Below are 11,875 nucleotides of genomic sequence, written 5' to 3'. Positions count from 1 at the left end.
TCTAACCCCGCCCTTATGGCGTCACGGCCGTGCCCGTCGCTCATTGGCTGGCTGGCTCTAACCCCGCCCTAATTGCGTCAGCACCGTTCTCGTCGTTCATTGGTCGACTCGCTCTAACCCCGCCCTTATGGCGTCACGGCCGTGCCCGTCGCTCATTGGCTGGTTGGCTCTAGCCCGCCCTAATTGCGTCAGCACCGTTCTCGTCGTTCATTGGTCGACTCGCTCTAACCCCGCCCTTATGGCGTCACGGCCGTGCCCGTCGCTCATTGGCTGGCTGGCTCTAACCCCGCCCTAATTGCGTCAGCACCGTTCTCGTCGTTCATTGGTCGACTCGCAATAACCCCGCCCTGATGGCGTCAGAACCGCGCGGGCCGCTCATTGGCCGTCTCTCCCTGACCCCGCCTACACGTCGCTTTTTGCTGACGTATTCTCCTCCTCGCGTTGCTATTGGTGGTTCCCATGGCGACGGCGGCTCCCGGCAGCCCGCGCGGCGCGGGCGCTTCCGGGTTCGTGTCTGCGGCGATGGCGGCCGGGACGGGCGCGGCCCCGGCGGGGGAGGCGGACGAGCTGTTCGACCTCCGCAACAACTTCTACATCGGCGCCTTCCAGGCCGCCATCAACGAGGCCCAGCGCGCCAAGGTCCGGGCCCGCCGCGGCTCCCGGGGCTGGGGCGGGGGGTTGGTTTGTGTGGGGCTGTTTGTGTGGGGTTGGTTTGTGTGGGGTGGTTTTATGGGTTGGTTTGTGTGGGGCTGTTCTGGGGTCCCCAGTCCCTGAGGATTCCCCGTTTCCCTCCCCAGCCCAGCAGCCCCCAGCAGGAGGCCGAGCGGGACGTGTTCCTGTTCCGATCCTACATCGCCCAGGTGAGCCTGGGAGGGGTGAAGCCCTGGGATTCCAAATCCCTTCCCTGGGTCGTGTCCCTGCAGATCCTTGAGAGTTCTGCTCAAACCCCAATCTCCCTTCTCTCCCTTCCTTCCTGCTTTTTTCGATTTTCCTTCTTTTCCTGCTCTCCCTGCCCTTCCTTCTTTTCCTTGTTTTTTCCCTTTTTTTTCCTGTTTTTTTCTCCTTGTTTTTCTCCTTGTTTTTTTCTTGTTTTTTTTTCTTGTTTTTTTCCCTGTCTTTTCCTTGTCCTTTCCTTGTATTTTCCTTTTTTATTTTCCTTTTTATTTCCCCTGTTTTTTCCTTGGTTTTTTCCCTTTTTTTTTCTTTTTTTCCCTTTTTTCCCCTTTTTTTTTCCTTTTTTTTCCCTTTCTTTTCCCCCCCTTTTTTTCCTTCCCTTTTCCCCCTTCTTTTCTCTTCCTGCCCTTTTTCCCTGCCCTGTCCCCCCGCCCCGTTCCTGTTTTGCAGAGGAAGTTTGGGGTGGTTCTGGACGAGCTGCAGGGCAGCCCCAGCCCCGAGCTGCAGTCTGTCAGGATGTTCGCTCAGTTCCTGGCCAGCGACAGCCAGAGCCAGAGGTGAGCCGGGGCTTTGGGGGGTCCCAGCCCGTTCTGGGGGCTTTGGGGGGTCCCAGCCCTTCCCGGGGGCTGGAAGGGGCACAGTTCCTGCAGGCCCAGGGGTTTTGGGGGGCTTTGATGTGCAGGGATCCCTTGCAGGGGGCTCCAGCCTGGCCTGGGACACTCCAGGGATGGAGCAGCCACAGCTTCCCCTTTTTTTTCCCCTTTTTTTCCCCTTTTTTCCCCCTTTTTTCCCCCTTTTTTCCCCTTTTTTTCCCCTTTTTTTCCCCTTTTTTTCCCCTTTTTTTCCCCTTTTTTCCCCTTTTTCCCCCCTTTTTCCCCCCTTTTTCCCCCCTTTTTTCCCCTTTTTTTCCCCTTTTTTTCCCCTTTTTTTCCCCTTTTTTTTCCCCTTTTTTCCCCTTTTTTCCCCTTTTTTTCCCCTTTTCCCCTCATTTTTCCCCCCTTTCTCCCCCATTTTCCCCCATTTTCTTCCTCATTTTATCCCATCCCCCCCCACCATTTTCTCCTTTTTTTCTCCCTCTTTTCCCCCCCATTTTCTCCCATTTCTCTCATTTTATTCCCCATTTTATCCCCTTCCCTCCCCTCGTTTCCCCCCACATCTTCCCGCTCATTTTCTCCCTGCTTTGCTCCCCATTTTCTTCCCCATTTTATCCCATTCCCCCCCCATTTTCTCCCCTGTTTTCTCCCAATTTTTCCCCATTTTCTCTCCCGTTTTTTCCCATTTCCCCCCCCATTTTCTCCCCCATTTTTCGCCCATTTCCCCCCAAGCCCACCCCATTTCCCCTTTGTCCCCCCCAGGGACTCCATCGTGGCCGAGCTGGACAAGAAGATGGCCAAGAGCGTGGACGTGGCCAACAGCACCTTCCTGCTGATGGCAGCGTCCATCTACTGCCACCAGCAGGACCCCGACGCCGCCCTGAGGGCCCTGCACCAGGGGGACAGCCTGGAGTGGTGAGGGGACCCCAAAAACGGGGTCAGATCATCCCCAGAACCTGCCTGGAGTGGTCAGGGAACCCCAAAATGGGGTCACAGCCTCCCCAAAACCAGCCTGGAGTGGTCAGGGAACCCCAAAATGGGGTCACAGGCTTGGAGTTTGGGTTGGGAGGGGCCCTCAGGACCATCCCAGGTGGGGTTTGGGGTCAGGAGGACCCTCAGGACCATCCCAGGTGGGGTTTGGGGTCAGAGGGACCCTCAGGACCATCCCAGGTGGGGTTTGGGGTCAGAGGAACCCTCAGCACCATCCCAGGTGGGGTTTGGGGTCAGAAGGACCCTCAGCACCATCCCAGGTGGGCTTTGGGGTCAGAGGAACCCTCAGCACCATCCCAGGTGGGGTTTGGGGTCAGAAGGACCCTCAGCACCATCCCAGGTGGGCTTTGGGGTCAGAAGGACCCTCAGGACCATCCCAGGTGGGGTTTGGGGTTGGGAGGGACCCTCAGGACCATCCCAGGTGGGGTTTGGGGTCAGGAGGACCCTCAGGACCATCCCAGGTGGGGTTTGGGGTCAGAGGGACCCTCAGCACCATCCCAGGTGGGGTTTGAGGTCAGAGGGACCCTCAGGACCATCCCAGGTGGGGTTTGGGGTCAGAGGGACCCTCAGGACCATCCCAGGTGGGGTTTGGGGTTGGGAGGGACCCTCAGGACCATCCCAGGTGGGGTTTGGGGTCAGGAGGACCCTCAGGACCATCCCAGATGGGGTTTGGGGTTGGGAGGGACCCTCAGGACCATCCCAGGTGGGGTTTGGGGTCAGAGGGACCCTCAGGACCATCCCAGGTGGGGTTTGGGGTTGGGAGGACCCTCAGCACCATCCCGGGTGGGGTTTGGGGTTGGGAGGGACCCTCAGGACCATCCCAGGTGGGGTTTGGGGTCAGGAGGACCCTCAGGACCATCCCAGGTGGGGTTTGGGGTCAGAGGGACCCTCAGGACCATCCCAGGTGGGGTTTGGGGTGACTCCAGCTGGGTCAGTCCCTGTGCTCTGTCCCTGCAGCCTGGCCATGATGATCCAGATCCTGCTGAAGCTCGACAGGCTCGACCTGGCCAGGTGGGACTTGGCTTTCTCTTTTTCCCCTTTTCCCTTTTTCCCTTTTTTTTCCCTTTTTTTTCCCTTTTTTTCCCTTTTTTTTCCCTTTTTTTTCCCCTTTTTTTTCCCCTTTTTTTCCCCTTTTTTTTTCCCTTTTTTTTCCCCTTTTTTTTCCCCTTTTTTTTCCCTTTTTTTTTCCCTTTTTTTTTCCCCTTTTTTTCCCTTTTTCCCTTTTTCCCTTTTTTCTTTTTCCTTTTCCCCTTTTCCATTTTTCCCCTTTTCCCTTTCCCTTCTCCTTCCCCGTTTCCAGGAGCCAAGCCAGACCTCTCCTGGTGCAACAAACCCCAGAAAGCTCGAGGGGAAAACCCCAAATTTGTTTGATTTTTGTGCTGAGATCCCTTTTCCTTTGTCCTGCAGGAAGGAGCTGAAGAAGATGCAGGAGCAGGATGAGGATGCCACCCTGACCCAGCTGGCCACGGCCTGGGTCAACCTGGCCCTGGTGGGTACCCAGGGGGAGCCAGATGGACCCAAAACATCCCCAAAAAATCCCCAAAACATCCCCAGAACATCCCCAAAACATCCCCAAAACATCCCCAAAACATCCCCAAAACATCCCCAGAACATCCCCAAAAAATCCCCAAAATATCCCCAGAACATCCCCAAAATATCCCCAAAATATCCCCAAAACATCCCCAAAATATCCCCAAAACATCCCCAAAACATCCCCAAAACAGCCCCAAAACATCCCCAGAACATCCCCAAAACATCCCCAAAATATCCCCAAAACAGCCCCAGAACATCCCCAAAATATCCCCAAAAAATCCCCAAAATATCCCCAAAACATCCCCAAAATATCCCCAAAATATCCCCAGAACATCCCAAATTCCCCAGGGAGCTGCTCTGCTGCCCCAGCCAGGCCTCAGGACACAGAATGTCCCCAAAGAGGTTTGGGAATGAGGCAAAACCACCGAGTTTGGGGATGATGGGTCATTTTGGGCTCGTTTTGGGGATAATTGGGTCATTTATTTTTATTTTATTTTATTTTATTTTCCATCCCCAAGGATGGAAATGAGGAATTCCCAAATGAGGAATGACCTTGGGGATGGAAATGGGGAATTCTCATGGCCCTGAGGCTGCAAATCAGGAATTCCCAGCCCAGAAGTGACCCCGAGGATGGAGATCTGGAATTCCCATGACCCTGAGGATGGAAATAAAGATTTCCCAGCCCAGAAGTGATCCTGTGTGTAAATCAGGAATTCCCATGGCCCTCTGGCTGTAAATGAGAATTTCCCAGCCCAGGGATGGCCCCAATGATGGAAATCAGAATTTCCCAGCCCAGGGGAAATATAATCAGAATTCCCCAGCCCAGAAGTGACCCCTGTCTGTAAATCAGGGTTTCCCAGGCCAGAAGTGACCCCGAGGATGGAGATCTGGAATTCCCATCACCCTGAGAATGGAAATAAAGATTTCCCTTTATAATATATATAAAATATATAAAGATGACCCTGTGGCTGTAAATGAGAATTTCCCAGCCCAGGGATGGCCCCAATGATGGAAATCAGAATTTCCCAGCCCAGAAGTGATCCTGTCTGTAAATCAGGGTTTCCCAGGCCAGAAGTGACCCCAGGGATGGAGATCTGGAATTCCCATGACCCTGAGGATGTAAATAAGGAATTTCCCAGCCCAGGAGTGACCCTGTGTGTGTAATCAGAATTCCTTAGCCCGGGGATGACCCCAAGGCTGTAAATGAGGATTCCCCAGCGCAGGGTGACCCTGTGTCTGTAAATCAGAGTTCCCCAGCGCAGGGTGACCCTGTCCGTGTGTCTGTCTGTCCGTCTGTCCGTGCCAGGGCGGGGAGAAGCTGCAGGACGCCTTCTACACCTTCCAGGAGCTGGCGGACAGGTTCAGCCCCTCGCTGCTGCTGCTCAACGGGCAGGCGGCCGCTGCCATGGCCCAGGGCCGCTGGGACGAGGCCGAGGGGCTGCTCCAGGAGGCCCTGGACAAGGTGGGGACCCCGAGGGACACGGGGACAGGGACAGGGACACAGGGACACGGGGACAGGGACACGGGGACAGGGACACAGGGACAGGGACAGGGACACGGGGACAGGGACACAGGGACAGGGACACGGGGACAGGGACAGGGACACAGGGACAGGGACACAGGGACGGGGACACGGAACAGGGACACGGGGACAGGGACACGGGGACAGGGACAGGGACACGGGGACAGGGACAGGGACACAGGGACAGGGACACAGGGACAGGGACACGGGGACAGGGACATGGGGACAGGGACACGGGACAGGGACAGGGACACATGGACAGGGACACGGGGACAGGGACACAGGGACAGGGACACGGGGACAGGGACACGGGGACAGGGACACAGGGACACGGGGACAGGGGCAGGGACACGGGGACAGGGACATGGGGACAGGGACAGGGACAGAGGGACAGGGACACGGGACAGGGACATGGGACAGGGACACAGGACAGGGAACAGGGACAAGGGACATGGGACAGGGACACACGGGGACATGGGGACAAGGGACACAGGGACAGGGGGACAGGGACACAGGGACAGGGGACAGGGCAGGGACAGGGACACGGGAAAGGGGGACAGGGACACGGGACAGGGACACGGGACAGGGACACGGGGACAGGGACAGGGACACGGGGACAGGGACACGGGGACAGGGACACGGGGACAGGGACAGCAGGGACAGGGACAGGACACGGGACAGGGACATGGGACAGGGACAGGGCAGACCCAGAGAGTTCCCAAAGGCACAGCGACAGGGACACAGGGACAGAGAGTTCCCAAAGGGACAGGGACAGCCCCAGAGAAATCCCTGATGGACAAGGGACAGCCCCAAATTCCCAGTTTTCCTGCCCAAATCCACAGCAAAGGCAGTTTATGGATCCACCTTGCTGTGCTTGGGCTTGCAGACTGGTTTGTTTTATTTTATTTCATTTCAGTATTTTATTTTATTTGACATTTATAGTATTTTATTTTATATTTTGTTTATAATTACAATTATATATATTATTATAAAGAAACAAATTATAATTATATAATTATGATTTGTTTATTGTATTGTATTAAATTTTAGTGGTTATTTATTTTTATTATTTTAATTTTTATATTTTCATATTTTATTTTATTTTATTTTATTTTATTTTATTTTATTTTATTTTATTTTATTTTATTTTATTTTTCCATCCATTCCGTTCCACCCTCAGGATCCCAGGTGGGTCCCAGGGATTTCCGTGGGGATCCCACCCCAGAGTTCCCAATTCCCTGTGTGGCACCCCCAGCCCCTTTTGCTGAGAAAATCCCATTTTTGCAGGACAGCGGGCACCCTGAGACGCTGCTGAACCTGGTGGTGCTGTCCCAGCACCTGGGCAAGGCCCCCGAGGTGAGAAATGGGGGAAATGGGGTCATTTTGGGGAGAAATGGGGTCATTTGGGCTCATTTTGGAAATAAATGGAATTATTTTGGGGTTAAATGGGGTAATTTTGGGCACTAAATGGGGTCATTTTGAGCTTATTTCAGGGCTAAACAGGACCTTTTTGAGGATAAATGGGATTATTCTGGAATAATTTTGGGGATAAATGGGGTAATTTTGGGCTCATTTTGGGATGGGCAGCTCGCAGAGAATTGTTTGGGATTTGGGAATTTGGGGATTTGGCTTTTCCCATGGAATTCAATGGTCTTTGAGGTCCCTTCCAACCCAAACCACTCCAGAATTCAGAATTCCACATTATTGAGGAGAAACCTGGGCAGAAAAAAAACATTTGGAGTTCCGAGTTCAGCTCTTGCTGATTTTTAATTTTTTAACTTGGAGCCGCCACTGAAAGTTGATTTTTTGAAGTGTTTTATTCTTTATTTCAAGTGTGTGCATGGTTTGAACTGGGACAGTGAGAAAATCAGGATTTTAGGTGTAAAACCCCCACATTGAGGTGGGATTTGTGCCACCCTGCCATCCCAAAATTGAATTTTTTTGTCCCCCCCAGGTCACCAATCGTTACCTGTCCCAGCTGAAGGATGCTCACAAAAACCATCCCTTCATCCAGGAGTACCAGGCCAAGGTGGGGAATGGCAGAAAATAGAAATAATAACAGAAATAAAGCAAATAAATTCAATTTTCCCCCGTTGTGATGGAGCCAGGGGAATTAAATCCCAAGGGGGCAGCTCAGTCTCGTTCAGTTTTCCCTTTTGGGAATCCCAAGGCTGGAAGAAAAGCTCTGAGATGCAGATTTTTAATCCAGGTGGAAATTTGGGCTCAAAACAGGAAAAAATGGGAGAGGGAATTTGGGGAGAGGGGAAGGGAAAAGCAGCAAAAGACAAAAAAAGGGATAAATGGGATTTGCTGTTAATTTAGTGTTAATTTCAATGAGATAAATTGGAATTAATTTAGTTTTAGGGAGCTGGTTGTGGTGGGTTCAGCTGGAGGAGAAGTAACAAATGTAAATTGGAGGGGGATTGATTGGTAATCATTATTCAATGATTAATTAATGATTCATTAATTCTATTTATTTTTGGCTGTGGTTGCAGGAGAACGACTTTGACCGCCTGGCGCTGCAGTATGCGCCCAGTGCCTGAGCCTGGCACCCAAAAAATCCCTTTGGGACCCAAAAAATCCCTTTTGGAACCCAGAAATAACCCTGGAACACAAAAAAAAAAAATTCCAACATCTCCAGGATCCATCCCAAATTCTGCATCATCTCCAGCCCTTCTGCCAATTCCTTTTGGGATGAAAACCCCTGGCGAGAGGGAAAAACCCCAAAATAATAAAAAGAATAAAAATAAAAATAAATAAAAATAATTTTCCTGTAATAGGCTCAGGCTGAGTGTGGTGTCACCAACCCCTGCTGGCTCCAACCTGGATTTTTAGGAATTATTGTGGCAGAAATTTGGGATTTCCCCCAATCCCTGCCAGATCCAAACAAGAATTTTTAGGAATTTTTGTAGCATAAATCTCTCTGGAATTTCCCCAATTCCTGCTGGGTCCAACCTGGATTTTTTTAGGATTTATTGTGGGATGGGATTTCCCCCAGATCCAACCTGGATTTTTAGGAATTATTTTAACAGAAATCCCCATGAGAATTTCCCCAATCCCTGCAGGGTTCAACCTGGATTTTTTTAGGATTTTTTTAGGAATTTTACGATTTTATTTTATTATTTTTTTAGGATTTATGGCCACCTCCTCATGGAATTTCCCCCAATCCAAACCAGATCCCACCTGGATTTTTAGGGATTATTTTGTCAGCGATCCCCACTGAAATTTCCCCAATCTCTGCAGAGTCCAACTTGGATTTTTTAGGAATTTTAGGATTTTTTTTAATTATTTTTTTAGGATTTATGGCCACCTCCTCATGGGAATTTCCCCCAATCCAAACCAGATCCCATCTGGATTTTTTAGGAATTATTGTGGCAGAGATCTCCATGGGAATATCCCAAATCCCTGCAGGGTCCAACTCGGATTTTTTTAAGAATTTTAGGATTTTTTTTTTTTTTTTTTGGAATTATGGCCCCTTCCCCATGGAAATTTCCCCTAACCCAGCCAGATCCAACCTGGATTTTTAGGAATTATTGTTGCAGAAATCTCCCTGGGAATTTCCCCTATCCCAGCCAGATCCAACCTGGATTTTTAGGGATTATTGTGGCAGGGATCCCCACTGAAATTTCCCCAATCCCTGCAGAGTCCAACTTGGATTTTTTAGGAATTTTAGGATTTTTTTTTATTTTTTAGGAATTCTGGCCCCTTCCCCATGGGAATTTTCGCCAAACCCAGCCAGATCCAACCTGGATTTTTAGGGATTATTTTGGCAGAAATCCCCATGGGAATATCCCAAATCCCAGCCAGATCCAACCTGGATTTTTAGGAATTATTTTGGCAGAAATCCCCGTGGGAATTTCCCCTATCCCTGCTGGGTCCAACCTGGATTTTTGGGATTTCTGCCCCCTCCCCAGGTGAATTTCCCCGAGTTTGGGCAGTTTTGGTTTCCCGGGCGCCCCGGTGGCACTGAAAGGTCCCTTTGTGCCGCCTGGCCGGGCTGTGGTGTCCCCTCAGTGTCCCCTCGGTGTCCCCTCAGTGTCCCCTCGGTGTCCCCTCAGTGTCCCCTCGGTGTCCCCTCAATGTCCCCTCATTGTCCCCCCAGTGTCCCCCCATTGTCCCCTCAGTGTCCCCTCAGTGTCCCCTCAGTGTCCCCTCAATGTCCCCTCAATGTCCCCTCAGTGTCCCCTCAGTGTCCCCTCAGTGTCCCCTCAGTGTCCCCTCAGTGTCCCCTCAGTGTCCCCTCAATGTCCCCTCGGTGTCCCCTCGGCGTCCCCTCGGTGTCCCCTCAGTGTCCCCTCAGTGTCCCCTCAGTGTCCCCTCAGTGTCCCCTCAGTGTCCCCTCAATGTCCCCTCACTGTCCCCTCAGTGTCCCCTCGTGTCCCCTCAGTGTCCCCTCAATGTCCCCTCAATGTCCCCTCAGTGTCCCCTCAGTGTCCCCTCGGTGTCCCCTCAGTGTCCCCTCAATGTCCCCTCAATGTCCCCTCAGTGTCCCCTCAGTGTCCCCCCATTGTCCCCTCACTGTCCCCTCAGTGTCCCCTCAGTGTCCCCTCGGTGTCCCCTCAATGTCCCCTCAGTGTCCCCCCAATGTCCCCTCAGTGTCCCCTCGGTGTCCCCTCAATGTCCCCTCAATGTCCCCTCAGTGTCCCCTCAGTGTCCCCTCAGTGTCCCCCCATTGTCCCCTCAGTGTCCCCTCGGTGTCCCCTCACTGTCCCCTCAATGTCCCCTCAATGTCCCCTCAATGTCCCCTCGGTGTCCCCTCAGTGTCCCCCCAATGTCCCCTCAGTGTCCCCTCAATGTCCCTTTGTGCCGCTCTGAATGGGCCCAGTGTTCTCGGGAATTCCTGCCGAGCCCAGGACACCGCGGGCATTGTGCGACGGCAGATCTGCATCATTTGTATTCTGCATTTGTGCAGCTTTAGTTTGGATTTACATCGTTTGTATTTGCTATTTATATCGTTTTTATTTTATATTTATATAGCTTTAGTTTAGATTTACATTGTTTGTATTTTCTATTTATATCGGTTTTATTCAGTATAATTTTTATTGTATATTTACATCATTTTTATTTGATATTTTTATCATTTTATTTCATATTGGTATCATTTTTATTTTATATTTGTATCATTTTATTTCACATTGATACCGTTTTTTCTTTCCCTGGCAGCTCCAGGGCTGCCTGCGATGATGATGATGATGATGGTGATGATGATGGTGATGATGATGGTGATGATGATGATGATGATGATGAGGATGGAGTTCAGTGAGGTCTTTTCATCAGGGGTGACCTTTGAGAGGAAGTTTGATTTTTAAGCTGAATGTTATGATTCCAGGCCCATCTTTAAGGTGAATTTTGTTTTTCCAGACCCATTTTCAGGGCGAATTTTATTATTCATCTTCAAGGTGAATTTCATTATTCCAGACCCATCTTAAAGGTGAATTTTATGACTCCAGACCCATTTTCAAGGTGAATTTTATATTCCAGACCCTCGAACTGCAGCAGGGCCCCAAACAGCTGTGGGGAAATTGGGGGCACACCTGGAGGGTGAGGAGGGAAAGGCTCCGAGGTTTCCTCTGTGCCCAGGGAGGATAAAGAACACCTGGAGAAATGAATTTATTTTCTTTGTCCATCCAAGGAAACGGCGCTGCAGGGGGAAGGCTCGGGCAGGGATCCTCAACACAGAGCTGTGAGCGCCTGAACCCCGAAATTCACAGTTAAACCCCCAAATTCACACCTGAACCCCGAAATTCACAGTTAAACCCCCAAATTCACACCTGAACCCCCCAAATTCACAGTTAAACCCCCAAATTCACACCTGAACCCTGAAATTCACAGTTAAACCCCCAAATTCACAGTTAAACCCCCGAAATCACACTTGAACTCCCAAATTCGCATCCAAACCCCTCAATTGGCACCCAAGACCCCAAAGTTGCCCCGACTCCCTGCAGTAGCAGCTCCGTGCCATTGCTGTGCCATGCCGTGCCAGGCCGTGCCATCTCTGTGCCATCCCTGTGCCATTCCGTGCCACTGCCGTGCCATGTCTGTGCCATCCCTGTGCCATTTCTGTGCCATTCCGTGCCATATCTGTGCCATCCCTGTGCCATTTCTGTGCCATCTCCATGCCATCCCCGTGCCATTCCGTGCCATTTCTGTGACATCCCTGTGCCATTTCTGTGCCATTCCGTGCCATTCCGTGCCATCCCCGTGCCATTCCGTACCATTTTTGTACCATTTCTGTGCCATTCCGTGCCATTCCGTGCCATATCCGTGCCATCCCCGTGCCATTCCGTACCATTTCTGTGCCATTCCGTGCCATCCCCGTGCCATTCCGTACCATTTCTGTACC

At 51.4% G+C, this 11,875-nt stretch overlaps 1 protein-coding gene across 1 annotated transcript; it reads left to right on the top strand.

Annotated features, from left to right (window-relative positions):
* Positions 1-479: 479 nt before the first annotated feature.
* Positions 480-8,309, top strand: COPE (COPI coat complex subunit epsilon). Its single transcript, XM_064734171.1, has 10 exons — positions 480-639; positions 798-860; positions 1,345-1,451; positions 2,250-2,402; positions 3,435-3,488; positions 3,885-3,966; positions 5,317-5,472; positions 6,820-6,888; positions 7,487-7,561; positions 8,028-8,309. The coding sequence occupies exons 1-10, from the start codon at positions 523-525 to the stop codon at positions 8,073-8,075; spliced, it is 924 nt and encodes a 307-aa protein (XP_064590241.1). The 5' UTR covers positions 480-522; the 3' UTR covers positions 8,076-8,309.
* The last annotated feature ends 3,566 nt before the right edge of the window (positions 8,310-11,875 follow it).

Source organism: Zonotrichia leucophrys, chromosome 28 (genome assembly GCF_028769735.1).
Source record: "Zonotrichia leucophrys gambelii isolate GWCS_2022_RI chromosome 28, RI_Zleu_2.0, whole genome shotgun sequence".
Lineage (NCBI taxonomy): Eukaryota > Metazoa > Chordata > Aves > Passeriformes > Passerellidae > Zonotrichia > Zonotrichia leucophrys.
This window is presented reverse-complemented; position numbering and strand designations above follow the sequence as displayed.

Excerpts from the sequence above, each read along its gene's own strand:
- COPE (XM_064734171.1), top strand. The coding sequence starts at position 523 with ATGGCGGCCGGGACGGGCGCGGCCCCGGCGGGGGAGGCGGACGAGCTG. Across the intron at positions 1,452-2,249 it reads AGCGACAGCCAGAGCCAGAG|GGACTCCATCGTGGCCGAGC; the intron begins GTGAGCCGGGGC and ends TGTCCCCCCCAG. Across the intron at positions 6,889-7,486 it reads ACCTGGGCAAGGCCCCCGAG|GTCACCAATCGTTACCTGTC; the intron begins GTGAGAAATGGG and ends TGTCCCCCCCAG.